The sequence below is a fragment of the Poecile atricapillus genome, chromosome 2 (assembly GCF_030490865.1).
Source record: "Poecile atricapillus isolate bPoeAtr1 chromosome 2, bPoeAtr1.hap1, whole genome shotgun sequence".
Lineage (NCBI taxonomy): Eukaryota > Metazoa > Chordata > Aves > Passeriformes > Paridae > Poecile > Poecile atricapillus.
The window spans coordinates 122,152,687-122,179,435 of record NC_081250.1 but is presented as its reverse complement, the minus strand read 5'-3'; the positions used below and the strand labels follow the sequence as shown (position 1 = coordinate 122,179,435).

Genomic DNA, 26,749 nt, shown 5'->3' with positions numbered 1-26,749 from the left:
TATCCCATTCTTTAAATACCCAGGTTTTTTTTAACTTTTAACTAATTGTCCTTTTAGCTCTGGTGATCTTTCTAAGTGAACCTAATCAATGCTATGCCTGTCCTATAAGTAATGATCTAGATTCTTGATTTCCGTGGTACTTTACATTTCATTATATGAAATGAACTAGAGGTCCTACATAATCTCATTGTAACTACCCTTGTTATTGTTTTGCACAGCACCCTTTTCTTCTGGAGGTTCTACAAACTTTATAATATTTTGTCTTGTATTTAGCTCCAGATCAATATCAGGCATGTAAGGCATATAAATGGCTTTTTTCAGAATCAAAATTGTGCAACAATTTCATGAGACAAAAGGTGTTCCATGTCTGCATGCTGTAGCTGAGTGCTGGATTTTTGGCCCTGTGTTATCTTAAAGATTAATTAAGAGCTTAAAAAAGGTAGATAAAAAATTGATCAATTTAATTTTGATGTGAAGAACCTAGTGCTTTTTTAATGTTGTTTTAGAACTGTAGTATCTGGATTTTGTAGCTATGCTGGTGGCTGAAGATTTAGATCAGACTTTGTTATGTAAGATGGGAGCTCTGCAGGAATCCACCTAATTCAGCCCAAGTGTCTTTGATGTTTACCTCCACTAATAAAAAATTAGGAGTCTGGCCAAGGTTACATGATTGTTGAGAGATCCCAGTTTGAAGTATTTCAGAGCTTTGCAGTTTGAAAGTAGCTGGAAGTGAAGCCTCTGAGAACTAAGGAAATGTGGCCTGGGAGACAAACACCAAAGGCAGTAGTTTCAAAAGGCAAAACTCTGACTGATCCTGGTGGTAATAGTTGTGTGAGGAAATTTAGATTTACCCGAAGAGTAAAACAAAGCTGAATTTTAGGCAGAATAATTTTTCATGTGCCTTTTGTTTTTTTATCTCTTTCCCTCTCTGTTTGTTATGCTCCTATGGATAAATAAATAATGTTCTGTGTTGAGCAAGCTGTTCTCTGTCACTACCTTTTCACACTGGTCATAACTCCTAGAGCGAAGTTGATGGAGGGGCCATTAACCAGCTGGACCTGCTGAGGACACCTGTAACCTGGTGACCCAGTCAGAGTGTGGGGGTCATTGACTGAATTTCTTCTGAGGGAAGCACAGTCTTCTGTACTTTCCAAGAAGTACAGATTTCTTCCTTGCTTAGAAGGGGTGCCCACAGAGAGCCTGAGAAATGGATCAAAGGATCTGTTTGATCCTCATGTTTGACACAAGTGTGTTCTCAGAAATCGTTATCCATGTCATTAATAAGACTAACATCCATAGACATTATTTTGCTGTTTATAATTAATTTATAAATTAATGTGTATGTTATGAAGCATAAGCACAATATGTATGGCTTCAGTCAACAGATGTCTGATGATGGGGTGCTGAGACGGATGTACAAATGCTGATTTACAGCCTGACAGGAGACTTCAAAAGTCTTTGAGAAATTGGGGAGAGAAGGATATGATATTTTGTTGATCTTCTAAGAATTGTAGTATGATTATCTATGCATCATTTTCAGAATGGAGAAACAGGAAAAGAATCAGAAGAAGATAAAGATGCAAACAAATCTGAGATCAGCGTAGTGTTTGAAATTGCTTTGAAGCGTAATATACCTGTCACTTTCGAGGTATGTGTTACATTTTTATCTGTGTTACATATTTAACTTGCCAAGAAAATATTAAAAAAAGGTACCACTAAAACTCAACACAGGTAATATTCATATATGAAAAGTATGAATTTCATATTCTTGGAAATTATAAAAAAAAAATTGTCAGTGTTTCAGAGTCTAAGACAATTACTTTATACTGGTAAAATAGATGCTCTTTCAGAAGTTTTAGAGATCTAATATTTGGTTGCAAACACTTGGATGGCAGAAAGACAGTTAAACCATCTTCTGTACAGAACTGTGGGATTAGAATCTGTAGCCACACTCAATCTGATTGGAAATAATCTTAAAAAGAATTAGCCAAAGTCTTTCCTTTAACTGTTGGCATTCATAAGATAGAAAAGTTCCAGTTGAAACGTTTTACCTTCAGTGTGCTGTTTTCAAAAAGTCATGAGTATCTTCCACTCTGATTCTGTTTCACTTATCTATTTCTACTTCAGCTTTCACTAGTTTTTTTGTTTGTTTCATATGATTTTATCTATGAACCCACCTCTGACAACTTTGTTTACCTGAAGTAATAAAGAGCATTTGGAACAGCTCCAGTGCTATCAATGAAGTAACTATGGGAGAATGAGTGATACTAGCAGGAATTTTTTTCTGATGAGAAAGTTCTTACAAAGTTTTTTATAAAAATCTAACATTGTTGTGGTAGGAAGCACTAGATTTTCAAGCTGGGTTTTTTTCTTTTCTTCTTTTTTTTTTTTTTTTTTTTTCAATGCAATAAATGCTAAGTGGCCTTTTATTATTTTATTTTTCTGCATTTTGTTTTACATTTAAACTGAGTCTGCATGGAAGATGTGGATAGTGCTTATACTGGTGATGGTTATTTTCTCCAGTGCTTTTTCCTTTTAAAGTATAGGCATGTATTTGCATGTGAACAGAATCAAAACCCCTAAGCTGTAGCATGCCTTACAGTGTGCTGTATGCAGTTTACTGACATGTTTGGCCCATGTCCCTGAATTGGCCAACATACCCTCAGAAGGTAGGTAAGAAAGACAAAGAATATTGTTTATGACGAGGGAATTCCTCGGTATAGCAAAGGCATATATGCTTCATATATGTGGTCTATGTAATATGGACTAATTAGAACATTAAGAGAGTGTAAAATCTAGAGGATGAAACTGGGGTGTCTGGGGCTGTTGGTGTATCAGTTTGCCACTACATGCCAATCACTCTTAGCTAAGAGCAGACACAATGGAAACATGTTTGTGTTTCAAAAAGGAAGCTCATCATTAATGTCTCAGTTTTCAAACATTGTTTTCTACCTTAAACATTTAAAAATATTTGGAATAGTTCTGTACCAATCAATGCACTAAAAAGTAAGGAGATATATGGTCACTGGTCACAGAAGAGCTTGGAAGTTGTAAAGAAAAGAGGGGTAGTGCTTTGAATGTCTTCTTCACTCTTATTTGAGCTTATTTAAGGGAGAGCATTTGGTAAGGAGAGAATGAAGGCAGAGATACTTTGTAAGGAAAAATCTAATGTGTCACTTGCCAAAGAATGTTAGTAACATTGAAAAAAGACAGTTTCTTGCTCTCCTGACAGGTTTTGTGTTATTTCCTGCTTTTAAATCTAAGTATAGGTGACATTCTCAAATAGAGTTTGGATTGAACTTTGTTCTGGCTTACTTTTCAATACAACTGCTAAGCAATTATGGATAATCCCCAGGATCTGATGTTTCTAATAGGATTTTATTTACTAATGGTCTTGTGTTATTCCAGGCAGGCATCAAAGCTTTTTCTAGCTTTTATTTTGTGTGTGGTGGCTATAAAATGATCTGCCTTTTCTTCATCTGACAAAGCTTTAGCCAGTGTTCCAACAGTGCTGGGTTATGCAACAAAGTAATGATCATAAATATATATAAAGTTCTATGTAAGGATGTCTTCAGAACTGCACGAGGAGTGAACAGTCCTGTTTCATGTAGTGTTGGTAGTTTTAATTGTCTAGGAACTTTAGGATGAGTTTTAAAAACTTTCTATCTGTTAAGTTGTTAAATAAAAACATGCAATTGTAACAAAGAACAAGCTTTACTCCATACTTGTCACTGTACATTCTTAGTTAACTTTAATTCATCAACTTTTAAGTCAAAATGCAACTGCTCTAAGGCATTTGTGGGGTTTCCAGTGAACAGTTTTCAAGGATGATTACAAAAGTGATTGCTGTAGGAATTGTCAGAGTAGCTGTAGAATGGTCATTCCACTTCTTATTACTGCCTTGCAGTAGACTAAAATCTTACTTTTTTTCTTTTTTTTTCAATATATATGTTTTTTATTCCTTATTTTTCAGTAAGGAATAGATGAGTGTAGAAGAGATAACTGAGGTCAACAACTTCAGATATTAGAACACATTGGGGTGTTTCAGATTGCCATTTTATTTTCAATGTTTTTCTTTGGATTGCAGTGTCATTTCTTCAGAACAGCAAATGTAATAATGTTTTTTTCATTATCAGTATCAGGAGTGAAGGCATAGAGTGCCTGAACAGGAAAATTTTCTGTCCCTCCATCTCTGTCCAGTGTTCTGATGGAAAGTGTTCTTATGTCCCAGTTTTATCATAGTAAAGCAAAGATCCTGCATTTTGAACCAGGGACTGGTTTTGCAGACTGTGGGAGAATAGTTCTCAGCAAGAAGTTTCACACCTATATGGCTTCTGCTGTCCTGGGGATTAAGGCTCTGCATGACTGGCTACTGAGTAACTTTCAGTTGGATTATGCAGAATGGTCACCCTTCTCACTGCAGTTTTACACTTTGACATTCCGACTATTCCTTTTAATTTTTTAAAAATTGTTTTGTTTTTGTAACTGGGAAAATCTGGTGTATTTGTCTGCACAAGTTCCTGGAAATATATCGATATTTTTAAATCCTATAAATAACTGGGTATTCATAGATGTAAGTGACATGGGTTTTGATCTGATTTTTGTCTCCTCTAGTTTCAGGGGTTTTTTTAATGTCCATTTAATCTTGTCCTAATCTTTTGAATTTTCTGCCTGGCATCTCATTAATAATTAAGGCAGTGTTACTCTTTCACTGCAATCATACTTCTGTTTTTCATTTGTCAGCATGATTCATTAAGTTGAGCCAAATTCATTCTTGATGTAACTTGACCTTAGATGTGTTTTGGCCCCATGTGTTTTCTCTTGCTGCAATTATTCTTTAAATCCATGGAACAGAAAAAGAAAAGTGTATTGAACTGTCACCCTTAATCAAATTCTCAGCTTTAAATTAGCCATGATTAGGTCCACAGGTCGTATCTTTCAACTGAGGAAATAGTTTAATGTTCTAATGTGTATAGCAATGCTTGAATTTCTTTATAGTGTTTTCTGTCCCAAGGCTCATAGCACAACTGTTTGAAATCATATGGAGTAAAAAGATCTGAAATCTGGGGTTAACCAAAAATGTTGTTAGGTAAATATTTTTTTGCTTAATTACCAAATTTGGATGTTTAGCTTGATCCAGATCCCATCTGAATCCTATGGGGTTCGTTCCATTGACAACACAGACTTTTTTCCGTTTACACACTAACAAACATACAGTTTTTAATGTTTTCCAGTGAATTATTTACCTTACTTAAGTGTCACATACTTAAAATTTATAAGATGAAAACCACACCAGAATGCATTAATTTTATATTAAAAATATGTTTTTGTGTATATGAAAATATAATCTGGTTCTGTATTAACATTCTTTTTCTCATATATATATTTTTGTGCATTTTAATAAATATGAGAAAACTTATATAAACTAATATTTTAGGAACTCAGCAATTACATTTCTTAACCAAATTATTTTTTCCTTTTTCATCTGGTCAGTGTAGACATTCTTGTATATTTTATTAGTATGTAACACTGCATGTAAAGACAAACGCCTATATAATAGTATTAGTAGAGCCACAGAAAGATTAAGGACCTTAGTAAGGTTAATTTAGCAATGTTTTACAGCCAGCATGTCGTAATACTTGGGTAACAAAGTACAGGTTTGAGATACTGTAAAATAGAGGGGGAGATGCTGCAGTGTGATGAAGGTGCTCAGCACAGACACAGCGCCCGACTGTGTCTGAGAGCAGGAGATCCTGGCACTGGGCTCATCCCAGCTCTGCTGCAGGAATGCAGAATCCTGGGGCTCAGTGTGGCTCAGTGCATTGAAAGCACTGCTGCCTTCTCATGGCCAAGTGTTAGTGGGCAGCTTTCAAGTGAGGCAGTGTTTAAAACACTTCTGAAATTAATACCTGAAATTTTAGAATGGGAACGCTCCTGGACTACAGAAAAATCCCATTCTGGCATAGATACCATTTTATTCTGGGAAAATGGGGCAAAGTTGTCTTTTAATTTTAATTTTGTGTCTTTTTATTGATCTATGCTGTGGTAATTGTATTTGCTGGGTGAAGTTGCCACAAAAGAGAACTTAAAAAGAAATACAAGCCTAAGGAGACCTCATTACAGTGCAACAGCAAAACTAAATAATGCAAGGGACATGACCTTGATAAAAAGAACTTTAATACAAAACATGTTGTAATAATGTTAAGATTGAAGGTTTGAGCATATTAAAACTATAGTTATTACACCAAGAAGGCCCTGGTACCTTACCTCAGTTCCCTTTCCCCTCCCTCCTCAACCTAAAGAGACATTACTCTTCTTCAAAACATGGTTTGATATAATTCCATCAAATGAAAAAAAAAATTTATATTTGTATTGCTTTTGAAGATATAATAAAGAGATGCCTGTCAGATACTCTAATGTCTCCTTATACATATTACATACAACAAAGATTAAATTACGTAGCTACTTCCGCCCATCAAACAAAATAACCGGACCTTTTCCCAAATGAGGTCTCTTAATTCCTGGTAGACATTGTCCAGACCAGTTAATGGTGTGTGTGTATACATGAAGAGATGGCTATCCTAGCACTTGCAGTGCTGTGATATGTGGGGGAATACATCCAAGCATCAGCCTTCTAAAAGGAGATTGTGTGCGTGTGTGTGTGTGTGTGCACGTGTGTGCATGTGTGTAAAAATGAAGACAGAAAAACAGCTAAAGGAAGGTACAGCATTCAGAACTTAATTCCTTTCCATATTACTATAACTTGTTGTAGTGAAGGAGTTCAAATGTTTGGGTTTTTTTTAATAGTTGTGCTAAAAGTGTTTGGAAGGAAATGAATAAATTATTTTTTTTCAGAAAATATTTGCTTTGTGTGAGTTATGTTGGCTCTTCTGGTAACTTTTTTCAGTACTGTTGGGAGGGACAGCTGAGAGCCATGGAGGCTAGAATGTGTCAGCCTTTCAAATGTATGGGATATTGCTCTGAGCTGTGTACTCTGGCAAGCCAAGAGTTGAGAGCAGGCATCCTGCCTGCACCTATTGAGACTGAAGTTTGGGACTGTGAACATCTAATGGGTTAATGATAATAGAAAAAATATTACAAACAGGTTGAGGTAATGACAAATTAATACAGTTTTGAATATGTTTTGTATAAAGAAATACCCAAAGCCTGGTAGACCTTCATGGATTTAATTGCTTTAGTATGTGAAGCACCTTGCAAAACAAAAACCCACCAGCCTTTGTTTAAATATGCATAGTTGTATATTGTGTTATTCTATAAATCTTTAAAAATGTAGGTCTACTCTTGTTTTCTGTGAAATGCTGAGTATGGTTGTCAGATTTGCTTTATCTAACTAGTCTTAATTTTCTGTCCTCAAACCTCATACTGTTATTAGTACTTGTCCAAGTTCTATGAAAACCCATCTAATGCCTTCAGTTAGCAGGAAAACTGGACTAGTAATAAGTGCATTGCAGAGATAATAAATGTAAAGTTACCATCTTGTAGGGTGCTTTGACTCAGTGTTACTTTCTCTTAAAAGGTGATTAAAGAAAGTGGACCTCCTCACATGAAGAGCTTTGTTACACGAGTTACAGTGGGAGAGTTCACTGCAGAGGGAGAAGGCAACAGTAAGAAACTCTCAAAGAAACGTGCTGCAATGGCTGTCCTGCAAGAACTTAAGAAACTTCCTCCTCTTCCTGTGATTGAAAAGCCAAAACTTTACTTTAAAAAGCGTCCAAAAACAATATTGAAGGTATGTGTCCACTTTTGACACAATTAAGAATGTTTGCTCAGAAATGAACAGTAGATTTAAAACCAATAAAGGCTTATTTGTCATTTTCTGTCAATATTGTTACAGTTGCTTGTTACTGTCAATATTGTTACTAGTTTGCCTGTGCTAATATGCCTGGGCTTTTTTTTATCCTGAGAATGCTATGGGATTCTCAAACAGAATGGCTTGTAAATAGCTCACATCACTGATGGTTTGGTTCAAGGCTAGTGGAGGATCAAGCCCTCCAAGCAGCTCTGTCCAGCCATGTGAAATTTTAGCATCATCTCAGAGAATCCCTTTTAGCATATCTAGTGGTTCTCTCCCTGGGCTCTCTCCCCTCCCCAGTTTGAGGAAGGAGAGTGATACATGAAACAGTAAAGTAATGGGGTGCTACTTTAGTGCTTCAGTACTTCACTAAAAGTTTGATCATTAGGTATCTGTGTACTCAGGATACAAAGTACAGAGTTCTGGAAGAGCAGCCACCAGAGAACCACTTCAAAATAAGCAAATACTTTGGAGAGTGCAAAACTGGATTTGGAAAATGTACAAAAGGCTTATTTGTCACCTTCGTCTTTTCATTTGCCTTCAATACAGAATAAGTGACTTTTCAGGAAAACCTAGATTAAAAAAACCTAGATTAAAAACCTAGATACCTGTCTCCTACTAAAATCCTGGGGATCTAATTCTCAGCAACTTATATGAAAAAATGGGCAGGAAGATAATTTAATGGAAAACCACCAGCATTAATGAAGCTTTAAAGCTGGAAGATTGGAAAAGGCTTTTGGCTTTGGCTTTCACCAAACATCTTGGAAAGTTTTTCTCAAGAAAGACGCTAAGGGTATAGTAATGAAAAAATCTCTTATATTACCATATACCATTTGCCATTACGAACTTAAATTTAATTATACACAGTTGGCCTTGTCAGAAAGAAACATTATTTGTCAGAATAAGCTGGATATGTTTTTATTTTTTGAACATCCAAACTTCTGAAATGCTTTCAATGTGCCTATTTCTTTCAATTTAACTTGCCTGTGTTTTGAGCATCAAAAAAAGTGGCAACAATAACTTCTTTTTATTTGTATATGTATTTATGAGGCTGTATCTTATGGCCTGCTCTTTATTTAGCCTGCTCTGCATTTTGTCTCTGCCTGGCTTCTTGCCCACACAGCTGCCCTTGTGTATGACATTGTCTTAGCTCTTTCACCTACATCTTCTCTAACTACTTCAGCAGTTACACTATGTAGGATTTTCTGCACAGCTTTCTAAATATAATATCCCTCTCTGGTCTTTGCCTTCAGTTGCTGATAATTTCTTCAGGTTCCTGAACATTTGGTTGTTATTTGAGAAACTGAAGCAAGCATGAGTGCTCATCTTCTCTTAGCCTGCAAATGGTTTCATAAAAGGGAAATAGCTTCATAACATAAAAACAATTCTACATTTAAATGCCATTTACATTTGCAAGTGCATTCTTTGTGTTATCCTATATAAATCAGTTAAGTATGACTTCAGGTAAATTTTTGTGGGTTTTAATTTCTTCTTAAAATCTACAAATATTTTCATGGCTATGTGCTTTGAAAGACCGTTTGCCATGTGAGCAATAATTCATTGAAATAATTTCAGAGCTAGAGACTTCTCAAGGGCTGTAGTTTTTCCCCTGTCTGTGTAGTCCTGAACAGACCACTTTGTCAGTCCTTTTGTTTCCCTGGCATGAGATCAATTCCTCCACCAACTACACATTTTAACGTGTTATTGTGAGTATTATTACCTGTTAATCATTTGAAGTATTTTATGGGTTGTTCACCATAAACAACAGTTCTAGCCATTCACTTCACAGGAGTATTTTGAGGATAAATTCATACGACACACAGAGTAAACTCTCTGTACCTTTAGTTGCAAGTTGTGCTGTAGGATTGAAGGTCTGGAGTGATGGGAGGAAAAGCAGGAAGGCTGAAAGAGAAAGCTTCCTTACGTATGGCAAATGGTTTTTGTCCCTGTGTAAATCCCACCTCGTCTCAGTGTACTGCATGTTCCAGCATTGTGACAACCTATTTTAAAGGGTGAGGGGGAAGGGTCCAAGAAACAGGGCAATAAGATATAACTGACTAATGGATCTTGTAATTTTCATCCATCCTTATGAGGACCTCCCTATACAGGAGAGGGTTTTCATAGCTTGCAGATGCAAGGTACACACACTACCTGCAACAATGGCAGACAATTTCTTTCCACAGCTTTGAGCCTGAGGATTCTTATCTTTTGTCTCACGATCAGAAAATGGAAAGTAAGTTACTTCTTATTCTCTCAAAGGGAGTATTACAAAAGAGAGAATCCTTGTAAATGTTCTATCAAGGCAATGTAGTAGTTATAGGGATATATACTGAAATAATGGTTCTTTCTTTTAAACCTGGTTTAGACTGGACCAGAATATGGTCAAGGAATGAATCCCATCAGCCGTTTGGCTCAGATCCAACAGGCCAAAAAGGAGAAGGAGCCAGAGTATGTTCTTCTTTCAGAGAGAGGAATGCCTCGCCGTCGAGAATTTGTTATGCAGGTATCATTTGCTGTCATGTTAGAGATAATGGCCTTGCTGTGTTTTGTTCAAACTCAAGCAAAATATGAAGTGGATCTCCTTCTGTTTAGCTTTTTGCCTTACCGTCAGATATACTGGAATAGTATGAAATACAGTATCAGAAAGCCTGTCTAAACTTTCTTCTTTCTCATAGTGAAACAAATGGCAATTGAATTATGTGCCCTCTTGATGCTTTTCATGTGATTTGCATTATTTTATACTCTTATTTTTATTTCACTTGATTGTTATTGTCTTTATCCCTGATGGTTCATGATTTATTTATTTTACTTGTCTTTTCGGAAAAAAAAATAAAATTGGGCAGGTGTTAATTTGAGGATCCCAATACCCAGTGTTCTGAAATATGGGTATTAATATCTCCAGGCATTTTGGCTTTAAAAAATAGTGTTGTAAATTTTTGCAGATTTCCAATTTCTTTGTGACTTTGTTTATACCTAAAATACAACCAAAAAAGCCAACAACACGTTTTAGACTGTGCTCTGACTTGACCTAATACTGAAGCAGTAAATCATTACAATTCCTTTCAAATTTAAATTAAGAACATGTACAAGGATTTGGTATAACTGATATTTTTTTAGATAGCACAACAGCAGGTTGAGAAAGATTAGAAACAGGAAAGGATTCTGTATTCTTGTGTTTTCACTCAAGGGTAATTTTATGCCGGAACAAGTCAGAACAGCGTACCTCAGCATGTTTTGACTTGTTGTCTATAATCCACACCAAAATGTCACTTCTGATCACAAGCAAAATTTATGATGTTCCAGCACCTCATTCTCCAGAAAATTAGTTATGTTTTCACTTAAATCATCTTAGTTCCTCCTTCATGTCTATGAAGATAAGCTAGTAATCTTAATTTTCTTGGACCTCAGTGGTCTTTCTTCATGATTTTTTATTTTTCTCTCTGAAGGAAAAGAAAGTATTTTGTTCCTTTTGTTGCAGAATAATTTGTTTAATATAAACTTGGATTTCTAAAATTTTATGAGACCTGAAAGTATTTGAAAAAGAGTGACCCTATCACAGAAAGTCTCATTTCCCAGGCTAAGACCCCCATGGGACGGTCTACAGTTGGTAGTTGTTGTGTGAGGCCTCAGAAGAACAGTGTAACACAGCCCAGTATTAGGAAGATGGGCTGGAAGTTTAGCTTTCTATTGGAGGAGTGTCAGTAATGGCAGTCTTTGGTTTGTATAACAAAGAATCTTACAAGCAGTAAATATGGAGAAGATTCCTGTATTTAAGAAGGTTTGTGAAAGAATTAAACTCCATAGAGCAGTTGCTTTGTTACAAATACTTTAAATACTTTAAAACTCCATTTTCACCCTTTTGTAATATTTTCACACTAAAATTATTCTGCTATTTATCCCACCTTCAGGAAGTCTCAGTGGGTTCATTATGACATGCAGAAAACCTTATCAGAATAAAAAGCCTTTGTATAAACTACTTAAACCATGTTTTCATTTAATTTAATTGAATGTGGAAGTAAAATATCCAGAGATAATATGTTCATTTTTATCTGTCACACAAAGAGCAAGTTTAGATGTGATGAAATGGATCCAATTACTTGTCCTGGCTACTAGATAAACAGAAGAAAACCTCTGATGACATTAGTTGGTGTTCTGTTCCCAAAGTTAATTTCAGAAAGCTCTTTCTCTTTGTAGTGAGGCCTTTAATCCTTGATAGAGGTTATAATAATAGCTAAACCAGTTTTACAGGTCTGAGAAATAGCAGCATATTGATTTATTGTGAGCTATGTAATAAATTATCTTTTTGTCTTGTCCCATTAAAGTCGCTCAATTTTATTGCATATAAACTTGTAGCAGATTGGCTGTTTTCTAATTGTTATTGTGAACTGCATAGAAGATAAGGTTTATATTTCAAGATTATTAATATTTTTGGCTTAGGCTGGCAAATTTTTTGGCTATATATATATATATAATGTATCATGTATATATATGTACTTTGAAAGGATATTCATGATTATTATTTATTTACATCCTCTTCTTAATATTTAGAATTAAGAAATATTTGAATAAAGAAGAATTTAAAGTTTTAGGAAAATACATATATGGTAAATTGAGGAAAGTGAAGAATTATTGAGTGACATAAACTACTAAATATAATTTATTCTTTATTTAGCATTTGTATGCCTTTTTTTACATTTTTTTAAAAGCTCCTTCCAAACTGTTTCAGGTCTTTGACCTCTGGGTTTTTTTTTTGTTATTCAGATCACCTTGATGATTTTATTATATTTATGTAATGTTGATTTCCTTTTTTTGACATGGTTTTGAAACTGTGCACTTTTTTAAGACACAATTCGGCAAATAGAAGGGCTTAATGGACTGAGCCAAATACACCCATCAAAGAGCTATGAATATTGCCTAAATGAATAGCAGTGAGAGTGCTCATGTCACAAACCCAACACATACAGCTCCAAAAGTTTTAGGAATGGTACCAAAGCCAAGGATTAAGTTGGAGCCACACATTTTGTGAACATCCATTGCCTACAGTTTGTCCTTATTTTGGGGTTTTAATTTCTCCTGGAGTTATGAAAGGCATCATATTTGTCAGAAGCCCTTTGTGCTGTGCAGACCACAGGTCCATTGAGGAACCTTCTTTCCAAGGACTGTTTGGATCAAAGCTTGTCAGGTGTAAGCGGGTCCAGTCCCTGTGTTCCTTGCAGCACAACAAAGTGGCAGGAATGCAAATACGGTTTTCACCCTTCTTTTGAAACCACTCCTGTTAAAACTCCAGTCTGTTTGTCTCTCCATTGTTCTATATACTGTATTCTGTATACTTTCCTGATGATGCTGGGGAACTGCTGCAGGCACCACTCCTTGCTACAAGAAAGAGGAAGTACAGACCCTGTGTCAGCTCCCATGTTAACAGAGTTGGGGAGAGGTTCATGAAGGAGAATGGGGGTGACACAGAGGCTGATGGAAGAGAGAGACAATTGTGTGTGCATTGAGATGCAGAAAAATGTAGCTCTTGGGTATGAGTTTGGTGGTCTTCTGAAAAATCTAAACAGTCCTTGTAAGTGAACACTCTAGTCCCCTTTTGCAGTACTGTAGCTTTTTCAAGATTGCATCTTCGTCAAAAGAGCTGACAACTGTTGGTAAACAGCAAGAGTATTATACAGTGATGTTAAGGAGTCTTGCATTTATCATGATTATGATCAATATTTTCTTTTAAAGGTAAAAGTAGGCAATGACATTACTACTGGAACAGGTCCAAACAAGAAAATAGCTAAAAGAAATGCAGCAGAAGCAATGTTGCTACAACTGGGATACAAAGCCTCTACTCCTCTTCAAGACCAGACAGAAAAGGTGAGAGGACCAATTGTTGTGATGCCCACACTTTACCCTTGTCCAGATTTTTAAGCTGTATCAGCTAATCACTTAGTAAGACTGGAAGTTTAAGCTTGTGCACGGCCTGTTTAAGGGAGCTGCTTGTCACAGATTAGCCTTTGTTTAGCTACAGCTCTACAGCTGTACTACAGTTAGTAGTAAGTGAAGCCTCTGCTTCTGTGAGAGTAATTAGGAACAGAAACACAGATCCATAGAATAGTGTGTGTGCAAAAGTGTACATGTGATCCATCGCCTATTTCTACTTACAAATCAAAATGAATGTGCCTCTTGCTTTTATTCCAGTTTGGGCATCCATGAGAGCCCAAAGGAACAGAAGGAAAGGAAAAACATTAGTCATTTTCATATATGAAGTAGTAGTCAATGTTTATCTTCCCATTGCATGTGCACAAAAGGCATTACAGAAAAATAATGGCCTTTTCACATTTGATGACTGATTAAGAAAATGTGTGTCAGGTTTTTGTTTTTAATGAAGAAGGAATTGCATTTTAAATTCATATGCATTGGAAGTATGTATTTCCACGTTAGCTATCTTCAACTTAGCACTCCTCTCCTGTCTTGAATGCATTAATGAGGAGTATTGTAAAAAATAGGGTGTTAAAGTTTTGCCTTTTGTATTCTGGAAAGATATTTGGTAAGGTAATTAAGCTATGGATCCTAAACAGCTTCTGTCATATACAGGCTCACTGCATGTATATGTTTTGATAATTACTTATATGTTTACTGTGGCTGCACTAGGTAGCAAACAGAAAATTCTGTTGGGCTTTTCTAGGACTACGTGATAAATCTGAATATAGTGTATATATACACATCTATGTATATGTAAATATGAAGATATTTGGTTCTGTATATTCTGTATTCCTAACCAGGAAAAAAAGAAATACTGTACTGGTTACTTGGCCCCACCTTCTTTTGTTTCACTCTCCTTTGAGAGTAGCAGCAATGTGTGCTGTTCACACTCACCTTCACTATGTTCACTGTATGTCTTAACCACAGACAAGTGTGAAATACTCTAAACAGAGTACTTGGAAGCTGGATGATGTTCCTAGTGAGAACACACTGTGCAGACACAGCCATTTTAAAAAAAGCTTCTGACTGGGTCAAATGATAATTAATTTTCACCAGAATGCTGAGACATTTCTGCTGTAGAATATACTCTCTGTGGTATAAAACTATCAACTTTTTCTTCACTGCCAATTTGGCCAAGTGGCTTTAACAAAAAAAACAAGTCAAAACAGAATTTTTTTTTTTTCTAATATGAAAACAGGTTTTCATTCTTGCATTTTAAATCAGCTGAACTAATTTTACTCAGTATTTTTCAGAGATAAAGCCTGAAAAAAATCAGTCTACAACATAGTTGATTTGGAGAGCTCTACATAGTGTAAACTTGTGGTTACATTGAAATCCTTACCAAAAAACTTGAGTGGCTAAAATGGGATGCTGTTGCTTTGTTTCCCTACATTTATTAAGCTATTGCTTACAAGTGCATTGTCTTTAGAAAATCAGGCTTAATTGCATACTTCCAGATGTAGACATTTTAGGATTGGTAGACGAGTGTACAGTTGCTTAATGTTATTCTGAACACAATGAACAAACATGTTACTGTATCCAAAAAATGTGAAGTACTCAACTTTGGTAGTGGCATTGTAATGGCAGTATCATAACAAAATCACAACTAATTTTTAAAGCTTTGTTGAGATTTAAGGGCATGAAATATCTAGAGCATGTGGTTTTATCTTCTGTATATAACAGACTGGACATATTTGGAGATGCACAAGTTAGTTTGTGTAGCTGAAAGAATTTTAAATCTCAAACTAAACTATGGTGGAGAAGAGGGAAAATAGCCCTTAGAGCTCTACCAGTGTGAGCATTGCAAAATTCCTTGCATATAAACGCACAATAAATATATACCATTAGAAGATACTTGTTTCACTGTTTGAATCCAAAGTGGGTCCCAGTGTAGATTAGCTGATGTAGCAGGTTGGCATCTAAGTAGATAATTTTCACTTGTATGCTTTTTTTGATGATGTTAAAAAAGGCAATTCTTTTTTTTCTCCTGTGCCCCCTTTTCCTCAAGTCCTTTCGTTCCATTCCTCCTCCCTTAAAAAATAAACAAAACCAAATTCAGTGGGTTTTTTCCTTAACCCTCGTACATAAAAAGTGACTTTATTTATTGTTTTAATGGAGACCTAAGAGTGTTATAAGAGCAATGTGTAGTGCTGATGGCAGCACAAGTAATCCAGGTAATGTAAAAAAGTAAAGGCTCTGCTCTTTTCTGGGTTAAACTGATTCCTGAAAGAAGTCAGTAATGGTTGTGCAGAGCCTTGAGGAGAGCAATCTGGAGGCATGCTGGGAGATATTTTTTGTCAGAATTTTATCTCTATGGATGAGAATGGAGAGTTGTAATAATTTTTTCATGTTTCCATCTTGTTTCTTCTTGCCACTTGTATTGTCAGAAAGAAGAAAACCAGGGTAGATTGCATTCATGTGAGGCAGCAGTACTAAGGATCACTTACTCATAGAGGGATTGTTGTTAAATTCTCCGTCATGATCAAGTTAATAAGCAATAAGAAAGAGAAGAATGAGGAAAGTTGGAAATTTCATATTGTAACAGTTTGCTTGTGTTAGCATCATGTTACAGATGGTCAGGATGGAATCCTGACAAAACCATACTGTTGTTAGAGCAGTAAATGCAAACATATTTATAGATTTCCTGTTGCTTATTCATATGAAGAACTGGTGTCACCTTTGTTATCTAATATACATATAACCTGCTTCATAATATGAATAAATCAGGTAATATAAAATTAAAGTGCATAGATGTAGGTGACCAGTTAGAAAGCTGACTGTAATGCCTGTCGTCCCTTCCCATCAACTATCTCCTATTTTCACTGCACATTGCCCAGGCTTTTTGGGATGTGCATGATGATGAAAAGCAGGGAAACAATCAATGAAGTACCTGCTTTTCATAGTGTGCTCCCCCCTCCTCTTTCCCAAGTAAAATGTATCATCTAGTAGTCTATATTATGACATAGTAGTAATCTAAACAGCCTTAATGCAATTTCTGAGATGTAGAGGCAGGTTTCAGGTTGATTTTCCTTCTCATTTCTTTGACTTTCCAACCCCATCTTCAAGAGCAAATGATTACAACTTTGTTCTGGCATATAGCCTGCATTGCAGTGAGGTTTTCTGTTTGCATAGAAAATCACAGTGAAATCTGAAAAGGATCATACATTTCACATTCATAGAGTTGTCAATAGCTCCTAAGTAATGAGGAAGGTTGGACTTGTTTATCCAGTTTTATACATAAACCTAGAATATTGCCATCTTATTTACTGTGTAAACCTCAGTTTTGGCTTCATTTTGAACCTCTGTTAATTGTTCCCCTTTTCCATATCAGAGTAATACCCAGTATTAAATATAGTAAAATTAATTTGAAGACAGTTTGCTTCCTCGAAAATATATTAAAATAATGGAAAATTGCAATAATTTTTACTTCCACTTCAGTGACTAAATTGATTCCTAACAAGTAAATATTTTAAAATTACACCCAAGTACTTTATAGTGTTTACACATTCCTTCATAGGCAGTAATTAGGATCTTCTTGTTTTAGAATGTAATTTCTCTGTTGGCTGTTTATGTTTTCAGTTGAGAGCTGCTTAAAACATTTAATTTTATTTAAGTCTGATTTGGTAACATATTGAGTTGAACCTAATCCTTGGGGAAACATTTATATTTCAGTGTTAGGCAATAGTTGCTAATGTTTACTCATGAAGGGTACATTACTCAAGTAACCTATCTTAGGCAAAAATTAAGATGAGTTAGCAAAATTTTGTGAACAGATACGGCAATCTCAACTCATCCTTTTTAGTGACTTACAACTAAATTTATAAACAGGAATGCTCTGTTTAGGGAGTAGTTTGCTCTTTAGTTACTTGTCTTTTTCTACCTGTTTCAGCTTGGAGAAAACAAAAGTTGGAATGGCCAAAATGTTGGGTTTCCTGAGACAACAAGTAACAGTAAGTATTGCTTTATAAATTCATATTGATACTTATTTCTCCTTGTCTCTGTATGATTTGGATTATCCAAGACAATTGAAATGCTTTTGGTAAATACTTTGGGGTTTTTATTACAATTAGACAAATTAATCCCTGAGTGTCCTGTGTGTGAGTGTAGGTATGAACGAGTGCAGGAACAAGGAAATTTTTATTTACTAATTGAATCATTGAATCCTTCAGTTTGTAAGGGATTTTAGGAGGTCACCTAAACTGCTTGCTCAAAGCACAGTCGGTGCAGAGTTGAGATAAGGTTGCTTATGGCTTTTTAACAGCTCTCCAGGGATGAAGGTTCTGTAGCTTCTCTGGGTAGCCTGTTCCAGTGCTTAACTCTCTTCACACTGATTTTTTTTCCAATTTTATCCTTGTCAGAGCATCTCCTGTTCTTCTGCTATATACCTCAGTAATGTGCCTGGCTCTATCTTTACTGACAACCACTTCTTAGATATTGGAAGGCTGCTGTTGGGTCCCAACAGATTTCCATTATCTAGAAATTTATCTACCTGGACTCTAAAATCACAGTTTAGAGACAAGGATACAGTGAGAGACACAATGTCAAAATCCTTGCTAAAGCCAAGGTACTTTCCATTCATAAAGTGAATTCTCTCCATTCATAAAACCAGTCACTTTATCATGGAAGACAATCACACTGTGCGCCCACAAATGGCTTTAAGAGGTCTGCATGATTTTCCCAGAGACCAGACTGAGGTTGACCAGCCTGCCTTTTTTGAATATAATGCATTTCTCCAGGCACTGGAGATTTCTTCTGATCTCCATGACTTTTTGAAGAGAACAGAGAGTGGCCTCAATGATGCAGGCTGGTTGACTCACCATGCTAAGATATTTCCCACTTGGTCCAGTGGGTGCACAGGAAGTTCCACCTGAATATGAGGAAGAACTTTACTGTCCAGTGACTGAGCTCTGGAACAGGTTATCCAGAGAGGTTATGGAGTCTCCTTTACTGGAGATATTCAAGAACCATCTGGCCACAATCCTGTGCCATATGCTCTGGGATGACCCTGCTTGAGCAGAGGGATTGGACCAGATGACCCTCTGTGGTCCCTCCCAACCTGACCCAGTCTGCAGTTCTGAGATTTTGTGATTTCTGTGGGCTGACTTCTAGGTTTTCTCACAACATCCCTGATTCTGATGAAGTTCTGCTACTGGTAGTTCCTCTCTTCCTTGAGCTTTGTCTATAAGACAGAAAAGCCCAAGAAACCTTGTTGGTAAAGACTGAATTCAGTTTCACTGCAACAGGTAAAGAATAGGACAGAACTTTGTGAGTTTATAATTAGATTTTTGCTGTTTAAAGTGGTAAAGATAATATAAACCATACCTTTTCACTTTTTTCATGAGCCTGAGATTTTTCTGTAGAACCATGTATAGTTTTGAACTTTTTAAGGGTCCCAGACATTATCTCCCTCAACTAAGGACTGTACAGACATGGACACACACATGAGCTACCTTTTATTTTTTGTCTATATACATCTGAAAGACGTGGTCCTAAAAGCAGATTTAAGGAGTTTCAGTAGTGTTCCATTATATACGTGGTCTTCCCAGTCACCAGTGACCCAGAGACCTGAGGAACAATTTGTGCTTCAATTTACACAACAGTTTGCTAGTGTTTAAAGTGATCTTGGATTCAGCACGTCATTGTGTTTCCTGAAAGGAAGTATTCCACAGGATCTTAGATTTCCTATTAATTGCTTCCTTACAGCCCTGTCATCAACCCCCATCAATACTTTTAAGTTATTTGTGTTTATATCATCAAAATCTCTTGAGGATAAGGCCAGTGAAATATCTTCAAATGTTAGCATTTTAGAGTTTGAGACAGCAGAATAAGACCTCTAACTTTTCTCCTGTCCTTGCAGTGCCTTGTAGCAAAGACACTTATAGATGAAACCACAATCTTCTGTTAAACCAACAAGATAAAACAATCTCTGAGACTGCCCAAGACAACTTTGATAGTTGCACTGTAAATCCCAATCTAGAAGGAGAGCACAAAGGCAAACTCATTCAACAAGAGACAAGATTAACAGAAATTATATTTTAAAGCTGGCCTGACCAAATAACTTATTTTTCACAGATTGACCTGCTCACATACCTTCTTGCAGCCACCAGAGCCACAGTACAGAAACAGGTTTTCATTCTAGGTCACTTTTGTAATGCACAATGCCTTCATTTCCGATCTTCTGATCTACAAGTAAATTGGAAGTCAAAGGAGATAGAGCTAGCATGCTAATAGACATAGAGAATTTGTTCAGAGATCACTGTTCTTAATCTCTTAACCTCTTTTTTTGAGTGTTCCAATCTAGAGGCAACATTAATAATAAATAGGTGATTAAAGTGCATCATAGAATGTTAAAGGATTGGAATGAATCTTAAAGATTATCTAGTCCCAGCCACCCATGCCATGTGCAGGGACACCATTCACTGGACAAGATTGCTCACGTACTTATCCAGCCTGACTTTGAGCACTGCCAGGGTGTTCTGAATAAAAGTAATCACTTTCGTGCATGATCTCTAATGCACCTGTGAAGTGCAGGGCTTTTTAAAGGCAGTTCCAAACAAGTTCCACACTTTTAGATCAAAAATGTTACATCCTTTGTGGTATGAATATGTGCGTTTATTTTTAAGATCAACACTTTTTGGTAGGTGAATTTACTCTTGAAGTTTTTAAAGTCATTATTTTAAGTTAGAAAGCTTTAAAAGAGGGCAAATGGAGCAGCTTTCTCCCTTTTGTATCTTTCTTAGAAGAGAAATGAATAGTTTGTATTTCTTGTTACTATAAACCTAACTTTCAGTGGTCTTGAAAATCTGAGGCTCTGAGATTGCTGCATCTACCATTTGGCAGCTTTTATTCATATTTCAAGTAATTTTATTCCAGGAAAACAGTTGTGTCCTGCTAGGGCAGGGTACTGTGCATCAATTTCCTTTTGCAGATAGATAGTATTTCTTTGTGTGCCTAATGCCCTGAGTTTCCATCTAAGTCAAATAAAACTGGAATAGTAAAGTGAATTTGTAAACTTCAGTACAATAGAAAACAAAATCATGACAGTTCTATATTTTAGTTGAAGAACAGATTCCATTGTACTCTTTCAATGTCACTTGTTTTTGTTGAGAAATACCTTACAGTCTGTAACTTCCTATTAAATATTCTTGAAAATTAACTTGTCCTGCTGCCCTCTATCACATTACTCTTGCATTATCCATGTGGCAAACCTCAGTTCTGTTCCTCCTACTCACAGGCAAAGCTTCTTCCCACAGGTTTACTTCTTTATCTTTTTCATTTCACAATTTCAAAGAAAGATGAAACATAAAGCTATTGGTTTCTTGGTTTAGGATATCGTTGACATTCTTCACATGTGAAATGTCAAGAACGTTGAGTTTTTTTCCCTTATGCTTCTGGAAGAGACTGAGACTATGAGCAGACCAGAAGCATTTGCAGCCCATACAGAAGATGTTTACTGTAAACAGAATCTCATTTATCTCTCTTGATTTGACTTAAGCAGTTATCAACAGAAACAAAACATGCAACAAATAAACAATCCTATTACAAAGTGCATTTTCATGGGAACATATTTTTGTTTCGTATTTCTGGATGGGTTAATCACAAACATCATACAGGATGTCTTCTGGGAGATGTCTTCTGTAGATGAGCTATGAAGAACAGTATAAAAATAAAAGTAAAAAGTAACTCTGGTTTTATATATTATAATTCTAAGAAGGAAAAAATTACCATAGCTGTTTTTACATGTTTCCCAACTTCAATTTTTTATTGTATAGTTTTCCTTTACCTATTTCTAACAATTTTGAGAGTCACAAAGTACTGAAAAACTGATAATTTAAAAAAAACAACAAACAACACATTCAGAGCAATCTTACCTCTCTGTGAAGGACAGACTCTTTGTTTTTCTTGCCTAACATTTTATTACTAGGGATTCGTGCATGACTTTACAGTCTTTGTTCTTCAGAGTACATCTGCTCCTGCTGTTTGTTCACCACCTGAAATCATAACCATTTGTTTGTGACATCACAATTAGTTACTGTGAAGATGATTAGATTGTCAGCAACAGATGATTATGATTTCAGATGGTAAATGAGCAGCAGGAGCAGATGATCTCCTAAGGAACAAAGATACTTGATCTCATACAATTGTTCTCAGTGACAGGAAAAAAAAAAAAGAAAAAGGAGACAAAGAAGCAAATAGATATTCTGAAGAGTTTCTTAAGTCTGTAATGAGAAAATTTGATATTTTTCTGTAAATAACATTTATTTTAGTATTTTTAGTATTAATATTTTGAAAAGTCTACTTCAATATTAGATTAAGAAATATAAATTAAGAAATACAAAAAATACAAAAATGTTACATGTTACTGTAAGCCCTAAATGTATGGCTACATTCAGATCCTTACTTAGATGTTTCCTCACCAGCTTTTCAGAGATAATAAATGCAACATAAATGATGTATTTATGAAATTTTACATACTAATACATCTTCATGTTGAAGGAAACAAAATTTATGTGACCTTTGTAGTTCTGGCCCTCAATAATTTCAGAAAGAGATTTTTTTATATAGTCCTCTAATTGTTTTTCAACTGGGAATTTTGTGAAGATTTCCAGTAGATAATTTAATACCCATGTGTTTCCATGAACAGGAACAGAAGTCTGCAGTTTGGGAATAAAGTTTCTGTTTTGCATATTGGGCATTTTTAATGTTTGTGTGTTATATTTTGATGAAATATGTAATCCTTTTGGGTATATTTCACAGGCGATTTATAGTAGATTGTGTGCATTTTTAATTACTAAGTACTGCTGTTGCATTGGACATGGCTTCTGAATTATTTTCAAATTTACTCAAATTTGTCAATTATAATGCACTCTTGCTAGGAGTTACATTGATACATCACTAAATACTTGCTAAATTATTTGCCATTCTGACCAGAAACCACAATAAAGTGGTTGACAACACCACTTGGTGAAAGGTCACAGAACAGTAGTTTTCCATCTGTTCATTTTGATATTTTTTTTCTGTTCTGTGGGGATTTTTTTAGCTAGCAACCTGTCAGGTGAGCATTATACCATCAATGGAGCAGTTCCTTCAGTTGAGCCATTTGTCCTCACTTAAAATGTCTCACAGGCTTGTCTAGAGTCTCTTATCACAGCTGGTTATCTTTAAAAAATGCCTTGCCTCTGTAACTGCCAAGTTGATCTGCTAATTTTCTAATTAAATTTTCTTTCTAACTGAAGACATGGGAAAATTAAATTTAGAAGCAGAGGAGATTTGTTCAATTTTGTTTCTTTCCTAATTTACTGAAGCTAGGAAATCCATGCTGCATTTGGCATTATTAACAACTGATGTATTATTTTCAATTTCATCTAACAATGAAAATTATTTTATCCAGTGTAACACAAATTAAATATAGCTTGCATATATTTTTTTTTAATACTTGAAAAAACTTCTAACACATCTAATATTAAAAAACCTATTAACAAGAAAGGGAAGGGAGTGTTATTTTCTCTTTGCTGTTTTAAGAACTAATGACAAGAACCAAACTAGCATTTTTATGTGTGAGTGGGATTTGGGCTCAACTCCGGAGCATAAAACAGCAACTGCAATTGGTCCCTCTCCTCTTCCTGCATTTCCCTTTTCAGATTCTATGAATTGTTTGAAGTTCTGCAAGTTTTGCATCTTCGGAGACGATGGTTTCTTTGCTGAGTTTAGAGTATAACGTGTATTTATAAAGAGCCTAGCGTTTTAAGCATGTGCCCAGAGCATTGGAGACTTCATGGAGTGCAGAGTCTGGATAATAGCAGCTGCCTTTTGGGGATGTGTATCTAATATGATTTGCAGCCAAAAAAGGAAAAATCAAATGCTATTAAAATATAGGAAATTCACAGGGAAGGAGTGATCTAAAGTAATCATGACTATTGATTGAATCTCTTGTGAATGAGGATGCAGATGATATTCTGCCTATTTTAGATACAGGTTAAAAAGGAAGAGTTGTGTGAAACCTGCTGCCTGGTTCTTGAGTAGTATAGATTGTGCATATGTAAGAAATACTGACTTGGGCTATGAGGTCTGTGGTTTGGGTGCCCTCAGGATGAGAAGAAACTCGAGTCACCTGTCGGGGAGACTGCTTAACCATCAAGTTTTTGATGTATAAAATGAATAAAGAGGAAGCAGCCACCAAGACAGGAGACAGCCACCTCTAAGAGTAATTTCAGATAATGTAAAAGGCTGATATGAATTACTTTTATTCAAGGTTGCCAGTCTATTCCTTTGAAAAAATCTACACATGAAGGAGAAATGCAGAACCCTTTTTTGATGTTAACTCTCAAATTCAAATTTAATTATGTAATTATGCTAAATATCTGCATTTGTTTTTCTGTCTTCATGTGAGAAAATGGAGCAGGATCACATAATTCACCTCAGCACAGTGTTACTCTAAATATTTTCACTTTTCTGGGGTCTTTTCTCATTTTCCAACTCCCTCCCCTCCAACCTGGAACCCACCATGTACCTCACCCTTAATCTAGGATAATTATGTCCTTGAAAAATTGAATCTCCTGAACTGGAACTTCATAGCTGTCAGAGCTAAAACTGAATTCTCCACTCTTTACTGTGTGCGCTTTCAACAGCAAACGCCTCTTTCTCCTCCTCTGATTTCCTCCTCACTCACACCTATCTTGTGCTTGTTGGTGGCCCCCTTGGCCTTAGCTTCAGCAACCTCTCTGTCCTTGTTGAGATTTGCTCATTCTTTCATCTCTTCTCTGTGTGGGTCAGGCCTTTGTTTTCATCATCACCATTCTCATTCCCTTCCTCATCTGTTAATGAATAGTCTTGCCTGCTCAGGTTGCCTCCAGTTGCACTTAGGCACTCTCCTAAATTGCTTTATCCCCACAAGCATCACTTTCTTGCAGCTGTTACAAGCACCTTGATCTGCCAGCTCACTAGCATGATTTGCTCCTGCTCCAAATTTGCTGATCCTCTTTACGGATACTGACCTTCCTTCTGTATTTTGATGGATTATTTTCTGAACCTGCTCAATCTTGATCTTTGGTTATGTGGTACGTGGACATATTGCTGGAAAATTATGATGCAGAAATTATAATGTAAAACTTGCAGTGTAGATGTTTCATCTGTCTATTGGAATATTTCTTAGAATATCCTGTAGAAATTCCCCACTGCAAACACTATGTCTTATTTTTTACCAAAATCTTATGTATTCAAGCAGGAGTAAAGCTGAGGGAGAACTCAAAGGACCTTCCTCACATGAGTTAAATGCCAAATGTTACAGAAATTCATAGAATTTAAGTCCTTCAATACTGCAATTTATGTTTTGACTATACGAAAAATAGTCTGGTGAAATTAGGGATATCAAGGCCTGATTACATGAAGAACTAAGTAGTATTTACTTCAGTATCATGGTTATTTAAAGGTTAAACAAAGGTTAGTATTTTAATGAGTGGCTTTATATAACATCAGTTTGTTTAAGGTCATGAAGACGACATCTTTTGATTGAAAGACATTGTGTAATGACACAACATTTTTTCATGTCTGAATATTGCAGTAGCTGGTGACTTAGAAATACCATGGATAGCTGTGTTAAGTAGGTAATGATTGCAGCTTGGTATTTCAAGCCAAGATTGTGTGCAGACAATTGCTGAGAACGTAATGGCCATAGTATTTGCCTATTCAATTCTTTGACCTTTTCTGAGTTCCTACTGATGTAATAAAATTTGAAAATATTCTAGTATATAAATAGCCTTTTACACTGAATGGGGTATAAAACCATAATTTCTTTTTATTATAATATTTACATTTTTCTGTCTTGTTATTGAAGTAGTTATTTGGGTTTTTTTGTAAATTCTCTCCTTTTTTTTATGTACAAGTAGATTTGTAATGGGCCATATTTTAGGGCATGCTGAGAACCTGCCAGTTCTAGGGAGTAATTATTGCATTTCAGCATCCCCCATGCCTCTTAAGTTCTTGTCCATTTTAATGTACAAAATTGTGAAGTCAGGATTAGATCCAGTTCTAATTTTTCCTTCTTACAGCCTTACTACAAGATTTTTCCCTGTACTTTATGTACCACATTATAAGAAGGTTTTATTCAAATGTGACTACAGATAGCATAATCTGAAAGCTTTTTGATTATTATCTATCAAGTATTTTATTCAATTACAAAAATACTGATTATTTCCCTATGCATAGTCTTTTCTTCATCTAGTGATGGTTTATTTCAAATACCAGGGTGCTCAATTTATGAGCATATCATACAGAATTATACCATGGTTTACTCTGCACCATTTGCACAAGACATGAAAACACTCCTTTGTGCCATATCCCACATCACTGATTGTAGTTCAGGGAAGAGCATGTGTTCTTCAGCAGGGTCAAGGAAAGTCATATTGCAGCTGGCACTGCTTCTAACACATGAAAAGTGTAGCTTTTCTGTAGGATAAGTGAGAACTTGGGGAGAAAACTCTATTCCCCAAGAAAGCATGAAGTTGTGGTTTAGATCAAGTATAAATATGAAAAGTCAATGAGTGCCCCAGAACCAGGGAAGTCATTGAGTGAAGGCAGAGGAAGAATATCCCAACAGTACTGATTAAGTATAGAAGAGAAAATTAGCACTGACATATATATATATATATATATATGTATATGTGTGTGTGTGTGTGTGTGTGCACAGATTGATAACATGAGCCTGATTCTGGGCCATCTTGTGGAGTTGAATGGTAAAATTGGAATCTCAGCTTCTCATGTTTTCTGATCTTCCTGACAGAAACAGAAAATTTGAAATAGGACACCAGTGGTACCTGTGTAGACTCTAATAGCTGTGAGTGTGCAGGCAATGCTGTCATCACTTTGAACTTTTCTTAATTTAATAGCCCACTGCTGTGGGGTAACTTGTCACTGTTCCTGTATCAGCAAATTCCGTTTTTGCAGTCCTATTACATTGAGGCTTGTTCAGTA

General features: G+C 35.8%; 1 protein-coding gene across 6 annotated transcripts in view; it reads left to right on the top strand.

The window, feature by feature from the left end:
* Positions 1 to 26,749, top strand: part of STAU2 (staufen double-stranded RNA binding protein 2) — a 171,427-nt gene that overhangs the window by 54,946 nt on the left and 89,732 nt on the right. For all 6 annotated transcript variants that reach the window (XM_058832098.1, XM_058832101.1, XM_058832104.1 and 3 more), the window contains exons 7-11: positions 1,541 to 1,648; positions 7,538 to 7,750; positions 10,179 to 10,316; positions 13,541 to 13,672; positions 17,670 to 17,730. In XM_058832098.1, the coding sequence (XP_058688081.1) occupies positions 1,541 to 1,648; positions 7,538 to 7,750; positions 10,179 to 10,316; positions 13,541 to 13,672; positions 17,670 to 17,730 (652 nt within the window). The remainder of the gene's footprint in view (positions 1 to 1,540; positions 1,649 to 7,537; positions 7,751 to 10,178; positions 10,317 to 13,540; positions 13,673 to 17,669; positions 17,731 to 26,749) is intronic.